The sequence below is a fragment of the Mastigoproctus giganteus genome, chromosome 10 (assembly GCF_048544385.1).
Source record: "Mastigoproctus giganteus isolate SK-2022 chromosome 10, ASM4854438v1, whole genome shotgun sequence".
NCBI classification, from domain to species: domain Eukaryota; kingdom Metazoa; phylum Arthropoda; class Arachnida; order Uropygi; family Thelyphonidae; genus Mastigoproctus; species Mastigoproctus giganteus.
In genome coordinates, this window is record NC_143584.1 from 177,187,163 (window position 1) to 177,215,153 (window position 27,991).

Below are 27,991 nucleotides of genomic sequence, written 5' to 3' on the forward strand. Positions count from 1 at the left end.
AAGAAACACTTCTGCACATTTATTCTGAAACCGCCCTTCTTTTGAATGCATGTCCTCTCATGGGCACAATCTCTTCAAGAGAAAGAATCCCATCAGCATTGAGCGTTCTCAATGGTCTGGAGACTAAGTACTCGCAGGTACTTAGTCTCCAGATGCCGAAATTTGTCGAACTGAAGCCTTTCTTGGAAAGTGCACTCCTTTGTTCCCCTCACCAATCTTGTTGCCCTTCTCTGTACAGTTTTGTTTTTAAATTTTACATAATTGAAAATTGTCCAAATTAATAAGGATATTATTTTATCAAAAAGCACTGTACAACAACGTGAAACATATGTACAAAAATATAAAAGATTTAGGCAGTCCATCACCGGTTGTTGCCTGTGATATCTCTTCAATATCAACTACCTTTGGAGTAATAGATGCCAAGAGAGGGGATCAGCAACGGCTTCCCTTTATTTTATATGCCTCCCATGCATTTTTTTCTCGTCCACTTGTCTCATTAGATTATTTGACATATATTTAGGTCTATCAAGTGTTGAATAGCAATTCTTAGTTGGTATGAAAAGCCGAGTAGTTTCTATAATTATAATTTCCTGATTGTTTACCATTTCGAATTTGTTGTTGGTAACATCATTATTCGGAGCAACTGCACGAAGACTGGAGGTGTATTTGTAGACTCTTGACTCTTGGTAGAACTCAAATCATATGAGTTCTACCAAGAGTCAATTACAAGTTTCACAAAACACTATATAAACATGCCTCTAATTAAGATCTAATTAAAATCTAAGATGTTTTAGAGTGTAGTGAACACTATACTCTAAAACATTTGTTTTACTGTAAGGCAACGATGCAAATGTGTTCACAAGACTTTGGCCTACTGCCAAGGTCTCTGATGTCATAGATCTACCTGTAGACAGTAGTGGAGGCAACTCAAGGTAAACTCATGAAAAGCACATGAAGTAAAACAAAAGAGAGACACCGGCTCCTCTGACGTCAGAGAACACTTGATGCAGGTGTGTTCATATTTTCTAACCGGAGAGATTAGCAACGGGATAGAAGGAGACTCGGGGTCAATGGAAGTTTATAAAGCTATCTCATCTACTGAACCTATGTCAATGGGATCGTAAAAAAATTACAGTATCACTTATCTGTACGATATATGGACAGTTTGATTTACAGTTGGCACATGAACAGTGACGCCGTATGCCTGAGTTGTGGAGTAGAACCCTAGTCCAATGAATCTCTTGTCCAGGTTTTTCATGTTGGCAGTAGAACTTGGAATCCATCTGACAACAGCAGCATGAATCAGTGGACATTGTGAATCCTGAATGCTGCTGATGACAATGTGTTGAGGTGGCGCATATTTGGTCATCCGATATTGATATCAATATTTCAGTCACTCCTTGGAACATTTAAAGCATATTTTAATTGTCGGATGCAACTGCATGCTAAAGGTTAGAAACTCACCAAATGAAGCATTTCCGATGTAATTAAAAGATGAACAAAGAGGATTTTTAGAACAAAGAGTGATTTTAGTTGTTTGCAAAAGGGCAAAGCAGCTGACGAATAGAAAGATCCCGAAATAGAAAGCTAACCGAGAAACGACACTCTCAAGAGATCCAGGTGTCCACCGGAGTGTCCGTCCGGAATTGCCTATGGTCCATAGGAATTGCATGGCATTAGGTCACAGAAGTACAGCTTACAACTCCTGCATTACACCAACGTGCACCAGCTATCGTTTTCAGTGGATTATTCAATCGTTCTTGGAGCATTAAACAGTAGAAATCAGTCCAATGGTAGTCTCTGCTAATGTACATCTATCTACGTCTTCTTAATACACTTTTTAATTTCCCTCGATCTTATAATTTTCCAGTGTTCCATTTATTAATCTTTTGGGATTGTTTTATTCTTTTTTTTAACACTGACAACTATAGAGTGAAAAGCAATAAAATGGTAGATAAAATTAAAATATACCATATATTACAAATTAAGAGAGTTGAAAGCGATAAAACAACCATAGCATTCAAAGACAAATGCCTTCTTTATCAGAATCAAAACGCCTGTCACGGCACATCCTTAAATAACATCAGCAGGATCATGGCTCACAGTAGGTGTAACTGTAGGAGCCTGAGAATTATCCTTCACACGTGCATGAAGGCCGGAAATGACTCGAGAGCTTGAGGATCTGTTCTTCGGAACATAATACCATCAATAGGAAAGCGGAGTCCAAATCCATCCCCTCTTTGAAACAGTAACCTTGAAAGTAATGAACGGTTCCTCCTGGCACGATCCCGAGCCATTTCCGGTGCACCTCGATGAGCCCGAAATGACTCGAAAAACATACTTCATATTGGTTTAGTAAACAGCATAATTAAGAATAATATTTTTATAGGATATTTACCGATAGAATAGGTGCTGAATCATTTACAGATAGGGTTGCTTAAGTTTAATGCATGTCATTCTGAGTCTTAATACAGTGTCGTGCAGAGCATTCCTAAGCCTTCGAAATTTGTTCGAAAGCGTTGTTGGCTTGCATCTGGAAGAGGTGTGAAAACCACTTCAGTCTCATCGTGCTAATTTTCTACATATTTTTACTAACTAAACAACAGAATATCAGGTATGTTTCTTGGAGAGAAATATTAACTATTTAGAACATGATGTCAAAATTTATTCATATAATTTTAGCTAGATATTCATATAATATTGTCTAATTTCGGCTAACTGTTAAAATAAAATAGCATTTTCATGTTTCAGTTATCCCAGCTGTAGCTCATTCATCCACGTGTATAATAATAGTAAATTGTATGAGTTCTTTTGTCGGTTTGGCTAATTTTATCGGACAAAAAAAATGCTGGATTACGGTTAGGAAACATGCTACTTTCACCAGAAGATTCGAACTGAAGCCCCTTCCAGGCAATTTAGAGTATATCATCACTTTATTGCCTATGAAAGTATCCCACGCTCTTAGAATAAAGTTTCAACTAACTTTTTCATTCATAACTTATTCCAGTAGAGAGTGGGTAACTATAAACCGGTCAGTGTGATAGTGTTGGTATGGAAAATCTTAAATCTTAATGTTCGTGAGAACATTAAGGATCATTAAAGATCACGAACGCAACGTGGGTTCATAAAGATAAATCTAGAAAACACACCATGGTTTTTAAAGGTCTATCTTATCTAACTAAGATCTGTCTCTCGAGGTTGCCCCTAAGGGTATATTTTTGGTCCCGTGGTGCGGTGCCTCACTTTAGATGGTTCTTATGCCAATGACTTGTTGATCATTGTTCATAGAAATTCATGGAACTCTTTCGAGGTGCTAGTTAATTCTTTCTTTCTAGGTTTTCTGACTGGACAACTCTCTATAAACTAACTGTTTCTGTAAAGAAACCAAAAATTATGATATTTAACTGAAAGCTAAACTACATTCCAAACATTTGTCAAGAAAATATTTGAAGTCACAACATCATCGTTGGCCTAATCTTCCTGGAACCGTGAATTCTAGAGCTTCAACAATTTAAATACACCAACAAATCTAGGCAATACAATCACCATAAACTATTGAGTCTATATTTATTCAATGTCTTGACCCCTACTGATGAAGTGAAGGCGCACAACTCTGCTCGCCTTTAAGCCATTATTAAGAAACATCTCTTCATCAGTTTTTGGTTGAATATCTTTGGCTTGTGTCTGCGTCTACTAGCACCACATTCGATATAGTTATTGCAACCTCCTCTTGGTGTGGACGGGCATTAGAGAGCAGTCTTTGTGTTGATTGTTGCTCTCTGATAGCAAAGTGGCCAGAAACAACTAAACCACAAACACACTTCACAAACATAACACCACGCTCATTTCTGGCCATTTTACTGAGTTCTCTTTCTTCAGAATACGATGGCAGAGTGGAACTAGTGTTCAGGAACCAACCTGCAGAAGCTACACCACATGTCCAGGTGTTAACTAACCTCATTAGCTACTTTGGAAACTGCAGAAGAGAAATGGTTGTGATTCTTCCTTTATTTTAATTATAAATTCATTCCTTTATTTTAATTATAAACTTCTCTTGATTTAAAACTAATTTACAAACTGTATTTTGACTTAAACTTTAATATTAACAAATTTATCCAGAGCCAATGGAAGCCACAGAGATACCCACGAGTTACAGTCTAGGAAGTGTTGATTATGTTGTAATTGCCGTTGCCTTGATTATACCTGTTGCTATCGGAATATACTTCAAGAACAAAGGTGGAAGGACAACAGAAGAATATTTAGTGGGGGACAAAAGAACTGGAATTCTTCCCTTATCGCTTTCTTTGATGGCTACTGCATCATCAGGAGTCACTACTGTTGGTTTCCCATCAGAATTTTACCGATTTGGAATTGATATCATTTATCAATTTATTTTCACTCGGCTGGGTATGATTCTAGCTGGATTTTTTATTATACCTGTCTACCGTGGAGTTTCAAAATTCACAGTCAATGAGGTACGTGTGTTTAAAGTTACTATTAGGCAATTTAATTTTATTTTGGTATTCAGAACGATCTTTAAGTATTTCAATATGTTAAAATATATTACATTAGATAGTAAAGATGCATATAGAAAAACCTACAAGCTGTGTTTATGTATAGAATCCCTTGAAAACATTAAAATAAATAATTGCATTTCCAGACATAAGTTCTACTAGGACTAACATTTCTATTCAAAGATCAGAAGGACTGTGTTGTGGTATTTATACCAACGTATAAAAACAATGTCTCTGTAAACTATAAGTACACAGAGAAGACAATCAATAAGAAAAGCAGCGTCAAAGGAGCACGCTAATCTTTGGTCTTTAGGATCCATGGGATTCATTGATTCCCTCAAGAAAGGATGTTGCCTCTCGAAGAGTACACCGTTTATTCTAACAGATACATATTTTTTTTAATAAATAAATAAATCTTTATTTGTCCTACCAAATTTAAAATATAGGTGTACATTGGTAACTGACAAATTCCCTTCACGGCAGAAAATGCCAGGGGATTACCATAAAATGCGAATAAAAGAATGTCTAAAATATACAAGAAAGGTTAAATATACACGAAAAGATGACATTTAAACTACATTACTCTTCACTACATTTCTGTCTATAGTCCTGGCAATTGTAATACAAAAGTTCATCTTAACATCACATCCACTGATCAACTTGTGCGAGATATACATTATTCAATTGCGTACACAGTTCTTGACAGAAATTCACACAACTACTAGGCAACAGTAGCCTCAGCGAGCCACACTGCGGTTTGTTTCCTATATTTCGGATCTTCTATGAGCCTTAGTAGATCAATTCCGATATGTGTTAGGCACTGAATTGATTCTAACGCACTGGCGGGTATAAACCTGTCGGCCATCTTCAGTCTGTTGGACTTCATTCTCAAGGATTTTGTGCCTCTTAATGCAGATCGCGGGATGTGCCACTCACAAAACTGCCAGAAGCATGGTGATGATATTGTGCCAGTCATCATTTTGATTGTAGTTAATAATCGTTTCCAGGCAATGATGTCTGGTAAACGCTGCAGTTTAAGCTGTTCAGAGAGCTGCGTGGTCCTTAACTGTTGAGGGAGGTGGTGCTTATGGTTTGCCCACTTCAGCAGCCAGAACTCACTCGCATATATTCTCCTAATGTGGGTAGGGGTGGCTGACGCCCACAATTCAGCGCCATACAAAATGGCCGAATACACTGTGGTTCTTAAATATCGTGCGGTTGTTGCAGTCTGTTTCACGTGCAAGAGGTGCTGTTTTGTTGCCCAACGTAAGTAGTTCATTTTCTTTACAATCAGGTCAATATGAGACTTGAACGTAAGTTTCGTATCAAATGTTACTCCGAGATCTCTATGCGTCTCAACAACTGGGATAGGTTTGCCATTAAGTTTCGGGTGTACGAGCGTAGGCGATTTTTTTGAGCGAGTACACCATGATTACAGTCTTCTGCGGATTTAGGGCCAAGCCAAATTTGTCCAAGTACACGAATAAGTTCAGAAGCTTATAATTAATCTGCTCACACAAAGCCCTATTGTTCATGGACGGTTGGATGGGTGTTAGGATCTTAATATCGTCTGCATAAGTGCATACATCATCCCTACCGCTGCAGAATGGGATCATCATGGCGGTAAACAGGAGTCCAGATAAAACTCCACCCTGTGGAACTCCTGCATGGAGTTGACGTTGGAGGATCTGACTATCTGTGCGGTAATAAATGGACCGACAAGTAAGTAGGGCCTGTAGGAACTTCAGCAAATTTCCTTTTATTTGGAAGGCGTGTTAGAGCAGATGAAGTAAGGCATTTACATCCAGACTATCGAAGGCTGCTTTTATATCGGCATAAATTATGGCAATTTCCTTTCTGGCTTGGAAAGCATTTAGTATCGTGGCCTGAACTGTGAGGAGGTTAGTTATTGTTGATCTTGCAGTCATTGAATAATGAATTTGTTGAGGCTGCCCAGCCAGTATCTGATTCGACAACTTTGGCAACAGAGCTTTCTCCAGTACTTTTAACAGGGTAGATGCAGTAGATATTGGCCTATAGTGCTCCACAAGGTTAGGCTTTGTAATTTTCGGCATTGGAATTACAGCGTACTTATTCCAGTTCTAGGGAAAACTAGGCAAGCAAGGATAGAGCTATAAATTGCTTGGAGTGGTTCAATTAGGTAAGGGCTGAGAGAATTTACCATGAAGTGGGGGACTCCATCAACTCCAGCTGTGTTAGTTGGCCTGAGGGAGTTAATACTCTGTATTAGTGCTTCTTTAGTGATAAGAACAGACTCCATCTCATTGTCAACTAATTGATCCCACTCAAACTCCCTGACTTGAGACTCATGATATATGCTGGAGAATCTGCTGATGTGGTCCATCCACGCTTCTTTGTCAAGCCCCTGATTTGTGACACTTTTATGTGTGCAACGAGGTAGCTTTCCCCTGTCAAGTGTGTCTTTCATGTAGCGGTTGATTGCACTAGATTTTTCCCTATTAAATATTGCTCTGGCCCTCGAGTAGTTAATTCTATCTTGTGTGTCATTAGACAGTTTCCATTTTCTGTGCAGAGTTTGCTTTACTTTAAACAATGCAGTTAGCCTAGAGTTCCACCAGGTTTTAGATTTTGATGACATCCTTACTACTTTGGAAGCCGCAAATTCTGTAATAGAGTTGATACAACTGGTTAAGAGAGTTGTTGCAAATAAGGCATCACATTTGAGTAGACATTCCCACGGGATACAGCTGGCAGCAAATAAGCATTTATTTGGGTCCAGAAAGGCTGGCGAAGTGACAAGCTGGCTCTTAATTTTTTCCTTGACATTGAAGTCCACATACGGTAGCATTATGAGCATTGCAATTGGGCTATGATCGGATGGAAAGAACATTTCGGGGGGTACATCAATTATGCATTTACCAGAAGACAGAATTAGGTCAAGTCTATTTTCACCTCTTGTAGGTTGGTCATTGATAAGAGAGATGGAACATGGCTGTAGTTTATTTAACATGGTGTCCAGTAGGTTATTGAGCTGTGGTGTAAGGTTGAAATCTCCACATACTATATGGGTGGCTGACACATGTAATTTGTTGAGAAGACAGTCTACTACATTATTTATCATTTCTAGACTAGGGACAGGTGGAATGTAAACGACTGCTATATCTAAGAGTGCTGAGTGGACTTTTAGAGTGACAAGTAATGCCTCATAAAACTCTGAATCTGAGTAGGCGACCGAGATTATTTGAAGTGCTATGTCACGTACAAACAGGGCTACTCCTCCACCCCTCGCTACAGATCTGGATTTGAAGTAGGCATTGTATCCAGCAGCGTCAGCAGCGACTAGAGACTCTTGATGTGGCTAGAGCCAGGTCTCTGTAAGACAGATAACATCAGCAGACCGTGACAAGAGCATTTGTTCCAATGTGTCCAACTTGTTTCGTATGCTCCTAACATTCTGATAAAAAATCTTCCTTATGGATAATGGTTTTATCTGTGTCCTAGTAGGTCTTCTACGGGGTATAGTCTTACTTTGTATCATGTGTCGGGTAGTGACTATTGTAGAAATTCGATTGACATCTGAATGGCGATCCGGTAGCGGTTCAGTATCCTGTGTAACTGACGGGATACATATATTCTACGATGGTCTGGTTTCCTTCCTTTGGCGTCATACTTGTGAGTTTGTGGTTGGCTTACTGGGATATACATAGCGAGGTAGTTTTGATCTCGGCTGGCCGTTGTGATAAAAAGGTCTGATGAGAGCTCCCACTGGCCAGAAAGAAGTGGTGGCAACATTATTAATATCTTTTTCGTCACATCAATTTTGAAGGACGCATATGTGGCTGCCCTCTTCAGTAGGGTGACTCTTACAGTTATATTCATGAGTCGTATTCATTCAGACACAATTTGGTCTGGAGTAGTCTGAGGGTCGACTCGGGAAACAAAGATTGCTTTAGATTGTTGGATGGGTCTTGTGATCATGGGTTTTATTCGAGAGGAGAATGATGCACATGACAATCTACCGCAATTGTTATTGGTAGGGTATTGTGTACCAGCTGCCAAGATGGAGTTGTTTCGGCTGTACCCGCTACGACTAGATGTGTAGGAGGGGACGGGAGGTCTTTGAACAACTTTTCTTTTGAAGAAAATTTCATTTCTGTTCCCATATGATTTGTTATTCAGTCTATTCGGCATAAGGCTACTGAGACAGTGTATAGCATTCTGGATTGGCGGGGAATCCGGCAGACTGGTATATGAAGTATTAGCTTCTTGATACGGACACTCCGTAACGTCTTCATTAAGGCAATTTGCCACTGGATTATTTGTTGTGGATTTGTCGATGCATTTTCCCAAATGAGTTAAGTGGTCTCTCTGAAACTCAGTTGGTTGGTTTGTGTAGAGATATCTGGCCTTAGGACTTACCGCATTAGGGTTATTTAATCTGGGAAAAATGATATTATTCACACAGCAGTCACTCGATGCAGGTGTGAGACTTAACTTCTCCGTTCTATGACATGAATTGCTTGTGCTAAGTTTATCCTCGTGAGGTACTGAGAGATTAGAATGCTGCCAATTCTGAGTTTCAATTTCTAGCGAAGGATTTATACCGTTGATAACACTTCTGGAACTGATTGAACACAACTCGTCATGTGTTGACAGTTAAGTTGATATCCTTACCAGATCATAGAAAACTATAATTATATATACTTCAGGGATTTCCATTCTAATGTAATATTTATTTTCAGTATTTGCAGAAAAGATTTGGGAACTGTTTAAGGACATTATGCTCGGTTGCATTTTTGATTCAGTCGGTAAGTTAAGACAATTTGCTTGATTTATTTAAGCTTATATTTAATTAATTTTAATATGATTCATTCTTTCATATTAACACCATTGTGATTGGTTCAACCACTGTCGTTCAACCTGGAAGATATCTTTGACGTGTCTCTTTTATATTTTGCAGATTCTCTATTCGGGTGTCGTTTTGTACGCAACGTCTATTTGCTTAAAGAGCCTTACAGGAGTGCCATATTGGGTATACATCTTTACGGCGGGGTTTGCTTGCACCTGCTATTCTGCAATAGTAAGAAGTTTTGGTCCTCTTTAGCAATCTGGGTGCTTTCGAAAAATGTATATTATTCATTTGTTAAATGAAATAGATTGCATACTATTGCAAAAATTGTGTAAATGAACTAGTCTTTGTTTTAAAATGCCTTTTTAATGAATGTTATGTTTTTTAGCAATTGCCATGCTAGAGTTGAAAAATAAGCAAAGACATGTACCTTTTTTAGCGATGAAGAAGTAGGCTGCCATCCACTCTTTGCCGAAGCTATAAATCCTTTGGTTCTTACTGGATGCTGCTGTTTTGTCCTAAAAACAATTTAAATATTAATTATTTATAAACAATTGTTAAGAATATTTTTATTCATCTATCTCCAAATAACTTTTATAAAAAAATACCAAGAGTTGCCTAACTATGACGATATCCAACAAGAAACAATATTTAGGAGTCACTGTGATTTTCCTCTCAATATTTGGTTCAATTTTCGTCATGCTCTTTAGCAGAGAAAGATCAATTATGTAGTCTTCCTAGCTTCACTTGAATGTTGGCATTGGGCTCTGTCATTAGTGGTATATAATATCTCCAGCAGTTGATTTTTCAAACATAGAACAGTGGGTGTTCCATTCTGTTTGCTGTTTTGAAAATGGGAATGCCTGCTCTGCTTGAGGCAGTAGAAATTCTTATGGACTATTCTTGTCGAACACTGATGAACCTCTAGTTTTGAGCTAGGGTCTTATGGTTTATTAACACCATCCACGCAAAATCGTATTGTTTTTTGATATTCAATAATAGCAGTAACATGACATAGCATGAAAAAGAATCTTGCCAGATTCTATATAAACATGGAAGAACACAAATTTTGAAAACAAAAGAAAACAACAATGATATCAACGAGATATACTGTCCTGCCTAAAGTCATTAGAAAATCTTTGACTGCAGGAAATTGAATATAACCATAAAATGCACAAATTTTTTGCCCCTGAATGTGATCAGCGAATATTCCTGAATTCATTTAAAATGTAGAAAAATATGTCCGCACCATCACAAAGAATGGGTTGTATGGCTTGCGAATAAAAATGGAATGTTTAGTGGGCAACACAGAGGGCCGATCTCAACCGAAATGAACACCTTGAATTAATGAGGCGTGGAATTAAGTTAAGTATAAAACAGTCCTCTTCGTTGTAGTGCTCCTGAATTTATTTCCTAATACAAAACTCGGCATCCAACGATGTCTTCATAAAACCACTTCAGGAATCTTAAATATTAAAAAAAAAAACCCGTAAATTAGTATTCTCAAGAGAGATTCAGTTCCATTACGATAAACATGAATTTTTTTTTTCAGGGAGGAATGAAGGGTGTCGTATGGACCGATGTGTGGCAGGCGGTTTCGATGTTCCTTGCTGTTCTTCTGCTTTTAGGAAAAGGAACAGCTTCGGTTGGTGGTTTCGGGAATGTGATTGATATCGGATCCAAAGGAGGCAGATTAACGTTATCCGGGTGAGTGTAAAACAACCTTATAATAGAATGATTAGTAGATGCTGCAATAACTTTGCTGATAATAAGAACCATAGTTTACACTCCAATAATCAAATACGAAATGAATTTTATAAATCGATGATAAATGTTACCGCCATGAAGATTTTAAAATATATTGAAATATACTAAAGAAATAGAAAGAGTGAAAAATCAAATATACTGTGATCATAAACGAATATCACACCATACAGTTTCGGATTTCCCCAAACGACTGTGTCATCATTAGGTTGAAGTACAAGTTGGTTTACGTCATGGGAATTAAAGGTACAGATAATTGTTGTACAGGCCTGTTTCCTGGGCATCAATGTTATGCAAGGGTAAGCCTCTTGACTATCAATGTTACCTGAGATGCTACGTGCATTGCCTCGGCTACCAGGCGGGTTTGGTAATCAACACACTTTAATGAATGATGTTCCAGAAAAGGCCAGTCTACCTGAGTGATTGTCTTGTGGTACTGTAATTGGACATTTGACCTCTTATGTCCTAAAATTCCTCTCAACGTCGTGTTAAAGGGAACTTGCAACTTGGGTTATGCGTTAAATTAACAAAGATGTACAATAGATACTAAGTATACGATAACTTCTCTCTCATATTAACCTAGATATAAACGGTAGAATATGCACTTAAGACTAATGGTACAGGTTCGAAAATATCTTAGTGTTCTTCGTGAAGCCCTCCTTTGAAATTGCTCGTACTCTAGGATTCACTTCTCATCTTGCAAGAGTCTGGGTGTATATGTATATACGAGTACTGTACCAAATCAATTTATAACAATTGGGGTTTAAAGAATTGCATTAATACTCATGAATCTACCTTTTGTGTTACACTCTAATTAGTAAGGTGTCATGTAATATTACATCAGTAAGTGTTCCTAACGAGGAGGGATACTTCTGTTCTATGAAATTAGAGTAATAAAGTGAGGGACTTACGAGTAATTACACTGTCTTGGTCCAACTGGAACTGATTCAATGTCTGCACTTCTCTCTCTCGCTCTCACTCCCTCTCTTCCTACCACGTTCTTCTGGTAGTATCATCTAGGAAATCTATGGGTAAGATATTTCGGAGGAAACAGCAGGATCGACCTCTTTAGTCTGTAGGGAAGATTCTTGGGACGAGCATGATTCTTCAACCTTGGAACAAGGATTGTAGCGGGCAGTTGATTAAAGAAGAGGCGATCGATCAGGGAAAAAGGGTTCCCCTAAGTGTCTCCGTTAGTCTTCAACCAGAACAGCAACAGTCCCTGTCCTTTGTCACTCACCTGAATATATATAGGTCCCCCTCCCTATGCTTACACCATGCTCTCATTGGCTAGAATGCTCATTTAGTGGGGGAACTAATTCCCAGGGACTGATATTTGGGGACAAAATACAACCAAAAAGGAACTCTATCGATGAGAAAAATGAATTTCATATCTAGGTGGGGTGAAAGTACCAAATATCACAGTGGTCACCTGCTGACGCAATCGACTTACTTCCATGAGATTCAGATTACACCTTGAAGCCTATTTTGGAATTGCATTAATCATTCTTTTTGGAAGAAGGCTATCCAATTTCTCTTCGTCTTTAGCCTATTCTATCTAACAAGTTGGTCAATAGCTAATAGAAAGTGTTGTGACCTACTTAAGAAAGATGGGACAGGGCTGCAGATCCTGTCCTTCACCTAGTGAACATCGTCAGTCACGGTGTTTGGGGAAGAAAATCCTCCTGAGCCAAACGTAATGTGAAAATTCGGCCATTTTCACTTAATACTGGACGATGTGTCAATGTTTAAAGATTCAAACTAACAAAATCATACTTGCATGCCATATAAAATTAAAACTAAAAACTTCATAAAAGAGTTTAATACTGAAATTTATTAAAAATTATTCTAGACACAAATATTTTTGTTAAAAACTTTAAATATTAACGGAATATCATTTGGTGATAATTTTTCTTCCAGATTCGAATTTGATATGACCAACCGCTATGGCTTTTGGAATGTGCTGTTGTGCAGTCCAATTCATGGAGCTGCGTTTCAAGGAACAAACCAAATGATGGCACAAAGGTTTTTGGCAACTAAATCGTTTTCACATGCCAAATGGTAAGCAACAATCATTACAATAAAGTTTAAAAACAAACTTATGATTAATTAACTTGATTAATACTTTAAAATATTAAAATGCAGTGTAATACGGTCGCAAAAAATAGAATGCAATTATAAAGTTCCTGACTGTACTAATAATGATGAAAGAATTGAATTTAGCAAATAACTTTCAGCAACACGAAACGTTGTGAAAATAAAATACTTTGCAAAATGGCTCCAGCGAAACTGAGTCCAATGAATCTGTTCAATGAATGCGCGTGATGGTTTGTTATAGAAATCTGCGCGCGTATTCATTGGTAATATTTGTGATTCAATGGATGGTAGCTCGCTGTGAAAGTTAGTTATAAAGGTCACACATATGGTTCCAGCTCTGAAAATTCAATGTCTGTGGGGGTATGAAAGGACTAGTTAACAGAAGATTGTGAAATCAATAAGACCACGTTAAGACAAAAAACACATTTAATAAACCCATATTAGGCTCCCTGTCTGACGAAATTTCCAGCAACTGCTCTCCTGGACATCATACAGCTTTTGATCACTCTGAAGGCTTTCAATTGGATGTTTGAATCTGGATTATTCCATTTCTCATTACTGCTATCCTTGTACTATTTTTGCAACTTATTACGCAGACTGTGCAAGTTCAATAGGAACAGAGAAACTTCCATCTCTACATCCACTGTAAAACTTCATCTTAAACGATATGAAAACCCTTATTAAAACCGGAAAATCTACAGAAACGTTTTGCTTAAGCTAAGAGCCATCGACATCGGACAATCGTAAAAACGTACCGTGGACAGATGATTCCAAGTTTGAAATTTTTGGATCCAAGGGTAGAGTTTATGTGGGACGATCAACTGTAGAAAAATGGTGTCACATTGTTCAGTGCCCACAGTCAAGCAGTTGTGGTCCCTTCATGAACTGGGGTTGCTTCTGTTTTTCTAGAGTGGGTAACATTGTCAGAATTAAAATAATTTCAGGAAAAACGCTATAGAAACATTATTGAACACAACGCAATGTCCTCTGGACTTCGATTTTCTGGAAGCAATTTTATATCACAACAAGAGAATGACCCAAAGCACAACTCTATGATATGCAGCAACATTCTATCAACAAGACAATTGGAAGGGAATTGTAAATTATGGTGTGGCCACCCCAATCTCCCGAATTAAACCCAATAGAGGGTCTATGGGATCATCTAGATCCTCAAGTCAGTGAAGTCTGTCCACCTTCACAAAATTCATAGGGAACCTTCAAGGTAGCTTGGAATAATATTAGACAAGACATCATTATAAAATTAATTCCGAAATGTCTATTATTCCTTATGTCTATGATCTGGTTTCGTTAACGGAAGGTGAATTCACGAGGGCAATCGGAAGAATGTTGATTCTTGATTCTGTCAGAGCCACATCAATGGTGCTAACTGCATAGGCTGGAAGTGTTCACAACAAAAAGAAAAAAAATGTGTTATTTAAGGACACCTATCGTGTGGAAAAGGTAGGAATCCCGTCGATGATGCCAGGAACTTTTACGGTTTTTTTTTTTTTTTCACTCCGTGGCTGAGTTAGTCGATCTCATGCTTAGATAGCAAGGTCCCCTGAGGAAATTTTAGGATTTCGTCCAACGAAAGCAGGCAAATCGACCAGAGGACACGACTAATTTACAAACAGAATATATAGGAAAGTTTAAAGTAGCTTTATATGTGAACCTAATACTGTATAATAGTTTAGTTTAGTTTTAGTAGCTTTTACAAAGTTAAATGAGTTAAGTATTTTGGACCGTTCTCTTTGCGTCTGTGGGAGAAATAAAACCGTCTTCGAAATACCTAGAAGGTATTTCGAAGACGGTTAATCTGATTACAAATAGAGGAGCAAGGAAATTAATTGTTGCATCCTGTAATGAGTTCTCGTGGCTGACTGGAAAACAACAAGGTTGGCTGATCATTAGAACCGATTTCAATATTTCAACAGGGTAGGTGCAGGAAGTATTGTACTGTTCTAATTATAGGTGTGAGCTTACCCTCTGTGGGCAATGACATCCAAATCATGTCAGAGAGAAAGACATCCTGGAGAGTTCTTGTGTAGATGGACTTTGGGCATCGTTGCCTACTTTGCATGGATGCACCTCATTTGCTGTACGATACTATGGATTGTATTCGTAACACTGTATGTATGGTATTATAATATACGCAGGGAGTTGTGCGAATTTGGCAAGGACCACCTGGTACGAAAAAAAGGAAAAGAAACGCTCTATTTGGAGCAGCACCCCTGCTTTTAATCTGTGTGGATCTCACAGGCTGTTCAGCAGAACAAATTAATATTTACTAGCGGAGTAGACCGAGGATATGAGCGCTGTTCTGGTTACTGGAGGGATCTGCTCTGCTCTCCTTTCCCTTCCTCAACTCCCAATATCTGCTATTCACCTAGATGCATCGCCTCTGTTGAGTTGAGTTCTGCCAAGACTTTCAGTTTAGACTATATTCTGCTTTATGGATCACATATACTTGATGGACTGCTGATGAATGGTGGACTTAATTTAGTTTGTCGGCACTTACTGCTAACAGTGTTTACATTCTACCAAGATGTACCTCTTGGTACTCTTCTGTCTGATGGCATCTCCGTTAAGTCTGGACTTTAACAATGTGCACTTATAATTGATGGACAGATTGAGTATCAGTGAGCTCCCTATCTAACGAGGTCGTAGTTACTGAGCGTCTTTGAGACTCATTGGATCATTGACCACATTACCTACTGGACTGGACCATGTGAATCTATTTACTAAATATATCGATTTATGTATTGTAACAGTTGATTCATGTATCGATGTCTTTAAGTACGGTATTGTATAATATGTAGAAGATGCCAGTTTTTTGGCAGGGAACACCTAGTTTATAAAAATAAAATAAAATAAGATTAATTCATAAAAAAAATAATAAGAATATTAATGCTGTAAACAGTATGAATAATATACGTATATTATGATTTGTTTGTAGGACGTTTGCGATTGGACTAGCCCTTAGTTCATTATTTACCTTCTCTTGCTTTGCTCTTGGTCTCGTGATGTTTGCTAACTTTTATGGATGCGATCCAGTTAAAGATCCGCGAACTGCTGTGTCCAGACCTGACGAAGTGAGTACACCAATTTACAAAATTTAAAGGTTGGTTAGTTGGTTATTAGGAGTTTTATGGCGCATCAGCATCTAAGGATATTGTGCGCCAAAAACTTAAAGGAACATACCCAATTGTGTAATACACTTTTTCACATACAGTAGACTCCAGATTATCTGGTATGATTGGGAAAACTATTTCCCTGATTAATTTGCAAAATTAAATAAGAATTCATAAATATGGTGCATGCTTTTATTTATGCCCACTTGTTATTTAATGCGTACGTATTATTTTTTGAAAAAGGAAGCAATTAACTTCGTTATTAAGTTATTAACTCTTCGTTATTAACCCTATAAGTGTGTGTCCCATCACGTTCAAGACGTTCTCTATTGCAGATAGATCGAGACATGCTCTCTCGCTAAGACACAAATATGACATTCACTTTTATAGTTCGAGAGTTACTGTCGCGGCTGCTTAATTCTTGTTTATAAACGAAATTCCTTGATGCTGCAGATTTTTAGGGCTTCATTACACCACATTGCCTCTTGATATATTATATCTTTAAACATGTGTATTCACGAGATAATTTGCGTGTGGCGCTGCTTAAATCTTACAGGATTACTTTCGCTTCAAAGGTGGTACTTGTGCATATGTCCGTTCTGATATTCCCTGTCAGAGACTTGGTAATTTGAAATCTCATTTCAATCTTCTCTGGCTTAAAATCTCTCTATCACTTTCTATCAAATTCATCTGTTGCCTCTGTCGTTCTTCCAACACCACCAATCATTTGGAACCCTTTGAAACTTAACTTTCTCCAGTCCAACTTTCCTAATTCCTAACAGTGAGGTAATTTTCCTTGGTGATTTTAATGTTCACAATTTCAGATGAATTGCATTGTCTAGTCACATGGACCTAGATGACCGAGATGCTGAGGCTTTTGCAGTAACTTTGCACAACTTGTTCATTTACCTACCAGAATACCAGACAGTCCTAACCTTGCATTCAACATGCTTCATATTTTTCTCACAAAAAACCTTCTAAGTGTATGGCCGAGGTGAGTGATTCACTAGGCACCTAAGATCACAAATTGGTGATTCTCTTATACACCGAAGCCTTTCTTTCGTGACCATTTTCAACCTCGTCTTGTTTGTCATTCCAAGAGCGCAAAATGGGATGGTCTGTGAGGTTTCTTTTTTTCTTTTCCATGGTGTCTGTTTCACATTTTCTGATATCAACTTTTGCTCAGAGTAGGGTGGAAATCCTTCATTCCACACTCTACCTTAAAATATCATCCTATATTTAACCTTGGTTTTCCGATAGATGTGCTAAGACTGTTCAAGATAAAAAGGTTGTTTATCGCAATTGACTTGTATCCAAAACTCCACGTTCATTTTTTGCATGCACCAAAGCTCACAACAATTGTAAAGCAGTTATTGATCAGTCCAAACTAGATTTCGAAAAGGCTAAGTGTAAAAAAACTACTTCTTGTAAAAATGGTAGTCGAGCATTCTGTTTTTTGTCAAAGCTATTGGCCGCAACTTTTTCCCATCTGTATTCCCACCTCTGTCAAAACCGAATGGTTCTACTGCCACTTCAGCCAAAGATAAAGCTGCTTTACTAGCATCCTGCTTTTCTTCCAACTCGTAAATCGGTGATCTTGGCAAACGAGCTCCTACCATTCCTTGTACACTGCGCTCAATGCCTCCTGTGGTCTTCCATGAAAAGGATGTCAGAAGGATTTTGAACAATCTTAATGCTACGAAAGTTCATGGTCTTGAAAATATTTCCCCGCTTGTTCTCAAATTCTGTGCTCCTGAACTTACTCCTATTCTGGGTCGCCTTCTTTCACTTTCTTCTTTCTTATTCCACTTTCCTTTTTCGACTAAACGTCAACTCTTAACCTATCTAGAAACCTTCTGTCTGATCAACAATCGCAACTATTGATTTCGTCAGGTCGATCCACTGGTGATATTCTAGCTTATGTTACCCATCTATGGACGAATTCAATGGGAAAGTTTTGTGAAACTCAAGCAGTTTCTCTCGACATTGAAAAGACTTTTGATAGTGGTTAGCATGAAGGACTTCTAAATAATCTTCCACCTTATGGTTTTTTGTAATTGGGTATCCAGTTAGCTCTCTCTAACCGCTCACTGCAAGTGATGGTAGATGGCTCTCTGCCCTCTAACTTCTCCACTAATGCTGGTATTTTCCAAGGTTATTATTAACAATATATTAACGACCTTCTTCCGCTGACTGGAAATCCTATCCATAGTTCTGCTGATGATAGCACAGTGCATTCCACCTTCCAGTTTCAGAAACCCTGCACAAACAGTTTAATTTTCTAGAATATCCACTGCCAATTCCTTAAAGGCTAGTCTCCAGGTAAACTTACAAACAGCTATTCACTCTGTACAAATCGAAAATCCGCCCTACAATGGAATATTGTTTCCAGTCTGGGACAGTGCCCGCAAAACCTCTCTCAGGCTCTCGGATTCCATTAAAAACAGGGCAGTTAGATTAACTAAGGACTCAGCTCTAACAGAGTCACTCCACTCTTTGTCTCCTATACATTCTGTTTCTGCTGTATGCCTTCTGTATAGATACTTCCATGAGCATTGTTCTGTTGAATTGGCTCCATTAGTTCCCGCTCTCTCTCTTTCAAAACAGTCCGAACACGTGCTGCCATCAGCCAACATCCATTTACTGTCCAACTTCGAACTCACAGAACCAACTTTTCTTCTTCCTCATTTATTCATTTATTCAACTTCCGTTTTCTGGAACGATATTTCTTCATACGTATGCCCTGAAAAGTACAATCGACAGAAATTCAAGTCTATTGTCAACAAGTATCTTCCTCCTTCTTCTCAACCACCAGCCCATGAACGGTACTAAGTATTATTGATTCTAATAGCTCTTGTATTTGGAGTTTTCATTAAAAAAAATAAGATTCTTGAGGTTGTCACAGACATTCTTGCCTCGCTTGCCTGCCAAGCTTGCCTGGCTACCTAGGAGTCTAAAACGCTGATGAAACTGATAATCCGACGATACCAATTGACCTAATCACGACAAAGTACGGTCGGTCTGTGACAGCCAAATCCTCTGATTGGTGTGAGGTAAGATTTCTAATATTTCTACTTTTTTCTTTCAGCTCTTTCCATATTTTACTATGGTGCTATTTTCCAACTTTCCTGGACTGCCGGGTTTGTGTGTGTGTGGGATCCTAAGCGCCTCTTTGAGCACACTTTCTTCTGTCTTCAACTCTTTGGCCACGGTTACAATGATGGATGTAATAGTTCCTCACGATTTCTTCGAGCGATTTAAAAAACACAAAGCTTTCATTGCCAGATTTCTTGGTAAGTGTATAATAAGGTTAATTTGGTAGAACTTTTTATATTATAGTGAAACACACCAATTACAAAATAATTTACATGAAAATCTCGCTTGTGGAAAAATATCTTGCCATTTTCTCTCATATATTACAGCATTCTTCTATGGAGTCGTCTGCATCGGTTTAGCATTTGTCATTGGATTATTTGATGGTATCGTCCAAGCAGCCATAATTTTGAGTGGATTGATAAGTGGTCCAATGTTAGGTGTGTTCATCTTAGGAATATTTACCATCAGAACAAACCAAAAGGTAATTCTAAATTTCATTTAATAAACAAATATAAAAAGAGTTTACGGTCTTCACCATATTCATCCATCCATCTACATATAACAACTTGACTCCCAGAGTAATATTCTTCAAATTTAAAATTTGGCTATTTTAGAAAGTTTGTGGGTCCATTCAAATTTCATTATAATCGTAAACTTAGAAATCTGTCATCTGAACAGGTGCAGGAAGGTTGGAACACGCGAGTGATGGATCCATGGCAGTAATGGAGAGGTCCTCGTGAGTAGGTTCTAATGTCCTGCGATGTGAATCATCAACTGCGAACTTGTCATCGTCCAAGGAAGGAGTGTATATACTGCAGCATTTGCACGAGTAGGAACCGATCATAAAACTTTAACCGGTTTGACGTGGACTAGGTTGGTCCTAAGACTTGGGAATGGGATCCTCCATCTGCAATTAGCCCAGAAGTCTGATTCAGAAATAATGCCAAACATTGACAGCAAAGATGAGTCTTCTCTCCTCAATGATGGCATGAAGAAGTCTCATGTTGTGTATCATTTCTATTTTTCATAGAGTTTATCTATACTCTGTGCATAGTAGCTAGAGCACCCAATGCTCTTTGTTACCATGCACTTATTGGAAGAATGAATGAGAAACATATGGCGGATGCGATGAAGTACCTCATCAATGAAAGGTGCTCCTTTTTGAAGAGTTAAATCTTTTTCTTTTCTATCAATTTACTAAATAAAAGAAAAATAAATAATGAATATAAGTACTGGTTTATTATAGTTTTCTCTATTTTTTATTGTATTAATAGATTATTAATTAGCAAGTAATTGATAAAGAGTTATCTGGTTATTTATTTTTCACTTCTATTAAAAACAATCTGTTTTCTTATATGTAATAATTTTCACCTGTGTCTGTTATTTTAGGGCGCGATGTTGGGAATAGTTACAGGAATTGTGGTAGGTGTCTGGATGACATTCGGTATTCTATCGGCGAAAGGCAGGTCTTCTCGGCCTTTGCCATTGTCCATAGAACTCTGCAACCACACAATAGCCAGAAATAATTTTACAATGGCGGATATTCTGCAACTAAACACGAACACGTCTTTGGAAAATTCAGTACAGACAACCCCAAAGTTTGCAAGTATGATAAAAGAAAGAGGAAAGTAAGTTAGAATGTCCATTTCATTGTTTTTATTTTGGAACTTTGCGTATATTGCTTGTCGTATTATTCTTTTAATTAAAAATAATTAATTAAAATAGTCCTCTGTACTCCTTTTGTCACATTTAATGCTTCAATGTACTCTGAAGGGGTTCGTTGGACCTCTACCCTTACAATGCTCTCCTGCAGCTGAATCTTACTTGTTGGCTTCTTCTCAGCAATTTTAGACGACATTATGTACGAGAAATTTCCAATAGGGTTCAAATCTAAACTGTTTCCGGACCAGTCCAACACTGCAATGCCAGCATTTCTGAAGTATGAGACCTTAAGGGAGAAAAATGAGGGAAAACATTGGTGTGAGTATGTTTTGAGCCTTGTGAGACAAGAAGACAAACTCATAATTAAATCTAAATAGCATAAAACTTACCATTGCTGTGTGGTAAGGTGCTGAGTCCTGTTGAAAAATGTAGTTTTGGACGTCTGCGTGGTGATCCCTAATAACGGGTTTCACGCACTCATCCATAGCAGTGTAGGTTTCTGGATTCATCGTTCTGTTAATAAACTTAATTGGTCTAGCTATAAATAGGCATTCGCTTCTATCAGAGATTTCAAAGATCATTTAGTATTATACTCAAAGGCCAAAAAATTAAAAACCTTTATTCAATTTCCAATAGACGCAACTTTGTCTCAAATTACAGCCTGGACACTTCGCGGAATGAAATCCACTGTGTGTCTCATGGAAACTAGGACCAGATTTGTCCAATTTTCCATCAAGATATTTGCCACCTGCTGTATTGTGGTCGTTAGAGAACTGCAAAGCCGAATTGATTTTTCCAAAATATTCCAGACATTCACAATTGGATTCAGATCTGGAGAATTAACCACTTGGGTTAGATATTGCATAATCCTGGGAATATTCTTCAAACAAATCAGTTACAATTTTTTTAACAGTGGATAGTTGCGTTGTCGTCTTGAAAGAATCCATCCGGATAAAAATGAAGAACTGAAGGCTGCAGTTGTGTCTGAAACGAAGGAAATATATTCATTGAAGGTAACACGACCTTCAAACGGTATGCATGGACCCAGTTCATATTACATTTTCCATATATAAGCATTTATGTTTGACCTCCTGGTGCATTGCGTACGTGTATCCCAGAAACAAGGGTGGCTCCTAGGCAAAAGCCCATCTCCACCTAGTTCATCTGTTTTGGCGTAGAACCTCTACAAAACTAGTCTAAAAACATGTGTGAGGTATTATACCACAGCGAATACAAGGCAGCTGCTGCGCGGTGCCCTTCTCTAGGCCTGGGTTGACGTTATCTGTTTGTGCCGAATGCACAAGTCCCACACCCACCGGATGTAGTGCAATACCACTGGATGCCGATACGTGAATTACTAGTGGAGAACTTCAACAAATTATTCTCACTATCACCGAAAAACAGTAATTATTATATACAATAACAATCCACATAATTCAACACAATAACAATCCACATAATTCGACACAACAATAATTGACATAAATCAACACAACAATAATTGACATAAATCAACACAACAACAATTCGCATAAATCTTCTGTTTGCACATAAACCTTTTCTTTTTTGATCTTTTGTAAAGTCAATTCCCAGCAGAAGTTGAAGTTCTTAGCTGAGTCCACAATGTGAAAACTGTTCTTGAGAAGATTTGCAGAGCAGTAAAGTTATAACACTCTTCAACTAAGATATTTACATTGTTCTCCAATAAGTTTGGAACTGCAGACGTTAAATCCGCTCTAGGTTGAGAGTACAGTGGACAGTTCAGAAGTACATGAATCTACGTTTCATATTCTCCACATGTGCAGTACGGATCAGGATCGAGACCACGCTCAAATAAATTAGCTCGGAGGGACCCATGCCCTGTTAGCAGATAAGAAGTTGTCATATAAGGCCTAAACCACGAAATATCTCCAGGGATTGTTGAGAATTCCAGTTACAAGCTTGTAACAACTTGTTACAGTTGTTACAAGCCCAAATTGGCTCTCTTCCCATCTTTTTTTGCCAGACAACATTAAGTTCCTTCCAAAGCCTTTTCTTCTCCCTTTTAAAGTCGCTGGGTGAGTCAGACTTAATTCCAAGCAATGTCTTAGATGTCCCTTTTTAGGTAGTAAATCAAACTCCGGAAAGTAATATATAAATCTACAGGAATCATACCGCCAAGTATTTGGAGTGCGTTGTTTGAAACAGTCCTTGGAATATTATTGATCGTCGGAAGAACTGATCTTTGTGTGGAGATAAGTTTCTGTTTCTCTTTTACCTTTGACACTTTTTGGTACCAAACTCTTGCTGTGTATGATATAATAGGCAAAAATATGCTTTTATAGTAAAGGTTCAAAGGTTTTCTTTGATAATGTCTACTCTTTCCTGGAGACTCTGATAACTGAGGCTGTGAAAAAACGGATTTTGTCCTTGAGTTTTGACACATGAGGCAGAAACCTGAGTTTATCATCTAAGGTGATACCCAAATACTTAGTTTGGGATACATAGGGGATTTAGTTATTATTTAGTCGGATTCTGGGCGACCTATTGTGGCTAAAATGGTTTTACTCGGGGATATCTTCAGTTTGTTGATTGTAGCCCATACCATGAAATTATCCAAGATAGACTATGTTTTCTTCAGTTATTCTCCTTGTGTTTCCATCAGCAACAATTACAGCTCATATTACAGAGAACGTATCCCAAAGCGAGACACCTGCAGCCTCTTGTACGGTTGGCACAAGGAAATCAGAATGTATGCCTTCATGAGGTCCACACCACATTTTCACCCTACCATTGGTGAAAAAAAGGTGAAGAAGCCCAGATTCTTCACCTCCAATTTCGGTTGGAAATTGGACTTTCTGTGCCTAAATTTAATTTTTCATAAATGTTTAGCAAACTGGACCTCCTCTTCAGATGCACAATTCTCTGAAAATTCCTGCGGTCTTGTTCTTGGAGCATTTCTTTTCTGCTAAACTCTCCATTCATCTTCCACTCAATCAATAATATTGTAATGGCTGCTTTCGGAACATCAGCGATTGCCTTTGTTTTCTCAATTGTGGCTCCTTCTAAATGTGAACTGTAATGGCTTTCTGAAACTCGGAACGATCACCAGTTTTCCCCATGACCTGTTCGATAAGAAGCCTCATGAAAGAGTACAGTATTTAAAAGGTACCAAGGAACCTGCGATAAAGTTATGTGACAATTAACATTTTTATATCATTCGCTTAATTATCTGTTGTAGCCAGTTGCAAAAGATTTCTAATTTTTTTGGACAGTGAATATAGGCCATCAAAGGTTTCAGCTTATTGCAGTACTCTTTATGTGTTTGTTTAGTTTCCTTCGTAGAGGCAATAAACTTAGGGACCTAAATCTGACGATCATGATGGATGGAGGATCAAAATGATGGTTCACAGTAGAGGAGGTCAAGAACCAGCTACATACTGCACACAGGTCAATGATTCAAGTGGGCTGCAAGTTGCAATTGTTCAGATCAGCAATGATTAAATTAAATGCATTGAAAATAAATGCACCTTTTTCCTATTTAAAGAGAAAAATAAATCTTTTAATAGGAAAATTCTAATTTCAGGAATTGTTTTCGTATTTCAGTTACGTTTTTCCCCTATACAAAGTATCGTATCTGTGGATCTCCCCCTTTGGTTTTCTAGCAACGATAGTGATTGGATATATTTCTAGTCTTCTAACAGGTAAGATTTGTTTTTGGCCTTATAGCAGGAATCATACAGACTCAATTATAAAATATTAAGGTACACTTAAATGAGAAAACAAGATATTTTGTTGTTGAGCATTGTAATTGGTTCTTTAAACAGTTGAAAACTGTTATACTTACTTAGGTACTGTTATGTTACTTAGGTTCCAATAAACAAGTCCAGCCAGAGCTCTTAAATCCATTTCTAAGAAAGTTTCCACAGGTTCCTGAAGCAGCAAAGGAAATGTAAGAATTCTTCTATCCCTTTCTCTTGCATTGTATTAAAATAAATTCTGTGCATCTGAAAATTTATAAGAATATGTTTGCATTTTTCAGAACATCTGACGAAAATGTGCCTCTCAACATCCTTTAAATTTCGCAGAATCCACACAGTATTGCATCGTCGCTTTATCTGTAGAATGTGTTCTCCTGCGCCTTCAATAACCAGCATTATTTTGTATACAGAAGATATTCTCCTAGTTTGCAGGAAACTCAAAGAAGGAGTGATTGGTTTTCCTTGTTTTACTCTTTTGTACTTTAGCCCCCTTGAATCCTGATTACACCACTGTTGTATATTTTATTTATATTTTACTCTAATTGCCAAATTGCATTGGTAAAAAAAAATAAAACGCATTAATATAAGAATTAGTTTCTTTGAAATTAACTATAAGATCCAAAATTTTCATCCAATGTGTTCAGATTAGGCCAGCTTGAACTCCAAATTCTTCACTCTAGGTTTGGCTGGCTCTCCATTATGCAAGTGTGGTGTTCTTGAGACCATGGTGCATTTAATATTTGACTGTTGTTTTAAGAAATAATTTGCAGCTTCTTACAGAAGTGTACAATGATGATGACCTACCACATTTTATCGATGATAAATACAATTTCGTGGCCTTTTCTAAGTTTGTTTGTGTGTAGGAAGAGACTAATTGGAGTTGATCTGTAAAGAGTAATGCCCTGTTATCCAGATTTTGTGTTATAGGACAAGAACTATTATACACTGAAAGGACAGAGTTTGTGGGATACCTGGTTCCTGGGCAACGCGACACTGTCATCCCTCTCACTAGTGGACGAATCCACCGCTTGGCAGGTGTATATGTACACTGCATCACTTCATTCACTTAGACGGTAATTCGATGTCAGTATGGATAAGCGTCATGAGTTAACTGACTTTGAAGGATGGATGATAGTGGGTGCCCGATGCATGGGTCACTCTTTCGTTTAGGTGGTACAGAAATTGAATTATCCCTATTTGACAATATCAAGAGTGTATTGGGAATACGCCATTTGGGAATAACATCTCATTGGGGACAGCGCTTTGGTTGGAGAAAAGTGATAAATGAACGTGGTCGTCGACGTCTGTCTTTCGTTGTTTTCACCAACTGAAGAGAGCAACACTAGCATATATCACCTCCGAATTCAAGGAGGGAGGTGCCAGAAACATCTCCACCAAGACCATCAGGTGATAATTAGCTGCAATAGGTTTTGGAGCCACCGACCCACCAGAGCCCCATTGCTAACACATTAACACAGGACTCTGCTCCACAGCTGGGCAAAAGAACATTGGCGCTGAACCTTGGATGAGTGGAGATGGGTCTCCTGATCTGATGAGTCATGCTTCCAGTTATTTTGAGAGGACAGGAGGGTGTGTATCTGGCAGAAATCGCACGAAGCTATGCACCCGTCATTTGAACACGGAAATGTTCAGGCAGGTGGACGGTCGATAATGGTCTGGGGGTTGTTCAACTGGCACACATTGGGACCTTTGGTACGTTTAGATGCATCTCTGAACGGTCCAGGTTATGTGTCCATCCTAGCAGACCACAGCATCCCTTCATGGTCATCGTGCATCCACAGGGAAATGGACTCTTCCAGCAGGACAATGCTTTTCCCCACAAAGCCATGGTGACTACATGTTTCAAGAAGCATTCCGCAGATTTTACCACCATGGAATAGCCTCTCCATTCACCGGACATGACTCCTGTGAAGCATCTTTGGGATGCTGTGGAAACGTCCGTACGAGCTTTGAATCATCCATCCAGGAACGCGAGTGATTATGGAAAGCTGTGCAGCAAGCATGGATGGAAATACCTATGGAACGTTTGTGTAAAGTAGTGAACTTAATGCCTCATCATTACTGCCCTTATCCGAGCAAAATGTGGGCCTACTCGTTACTAGGTAGGTATCTCATGATTTCCCTCCACTCATTGTATATCTGGAAAAGGATGTGGAAATTTCGTCTGCCATTCTGTCGAATGTACTCCAGTGTGTAAATGAGTTGAGTCACGAGTCATAAATGTGACCACCCAGTATTCCAAGCAAGGACCTGGACGACAAGTCCGGAGCTGGACGCCTATCCTTTGAAACTCTAGTCTGCCTGCAACTCAATGTCCATATTAGCATTTGGTAGATGGGACAATAACAATTTCGGGAGCCTCCATAAATTTTACACACTTTCGCAACAGATTGCTGCAAGGAAAGGAGTTTCTCTCACTCATATAGTTCCAAGTTAATTCCCTTTATCGTCGAAATCCAGGTAGAATTATGAAAAGAAAACATACGAATATCAATAACAGAATCACACACTAACATGCTTATCAGAACTAATCTGTTCGGAAAATGTGCAGTGCTCTACATTGACATAAATAGATGACACTAAAAGCAGTAATACAAGTGCAGTACTTAACAGTAATGCTGATAAATTTATTATAAATGGAGCAATTCCTATTCGGTTATCGAAATAGGATCTGTATACGAATGCAATTTCACTAAAATTTGCCTCTTACTGCGATGCACCCTAATTTTTAATACCAGGTCAATAACATAAAATGCAGGGCGGTCTGTGTTTGGCAGGTTCTGGATAAAATCTTCCAGATATAATATTGTCAGAAGTATCGAGTAACTGGTAAGTCGTAGGTGTTGTCTTATAAATACAATTCAAGAAAACTACTTCTTCTGACAAATTGCGAGTTGCTCCTTTTTAAAATGTTGATTTTTCATTCGAAATAAGAAAAATATCGCCTTTGACAAACAGTGGACGATCAGCAGGTAGGAAGTAGCATATAACCATCCCCTCACCTCTGATTCATTAGAAAAATGTATGTCAGCAGGCGCCATGACTATTGTTCTGCATTTAGCCTTGTTATACCCCTCTACAAGAGCAGGAAGAATATCAATATAACGATATGTATTTTTGTAAGAACAGTATTCC

General features: G+C 38.2%; 1 protein-coding gene across 1 annotated transcript; it reads left to right on the top strand.

Moving 5' to 3' along the window:
* Window positions 1-4,124: 4,124 nt before the first annotated feature.
* LOC150079559 (sodium-coupled monocarboxylate transporter 1-like) lies at window positions 4,125-25,153 on the top strand. Its single transcript, XM_090383112.1, has 10 exons — window positions 4,125-4,475; window positions 10,898-11,052; window positions 13,030-13,170; window positions 16,163-16,298; window positions 19,426-19,630; window positions 19,760-19,914; window positions 20,823-21,061; window positions 24,681-24,778; window positions 24,945-25,026; window positions 25,117-25,153. The coding sequence occupies exons 1-10, from the start codon at window positions 4,125-4,127 to the stop codon at window positions 25,151-25,153; spliced, it is 1,599 nt and encodes a 532-aa protein (XP_090239238.1).
* The last annotated feature ends 2,838 nt before the right edge of the window (window positions 25,154-27,991 follow it).

Bases quoted from the DNA above. Each gene is read 5' to 3' on its own strand.
- LOC150079559 (XM_090383112.1), top strand. From the start codon at position 4,125: ATGGAAGCCACAGAGATACCCACGAGTTACAGTCTAGGAAGTGTTGAT. The intron at 21,062-24,680 runs GTAAGTTAGAAT...TTCGTATTTCAG, and splicing joins ATGATAAAAGAAAGAGGAAA to TTACGTTTTTCCCCTATACA. The intron at 25,027-25,116 runs GTAAGAATTCTT...TGCATTTTTCAG, and splicing joins CCTGAAGCAGCAAAGGAAAT to AACATCTGACGAAAATGTGC.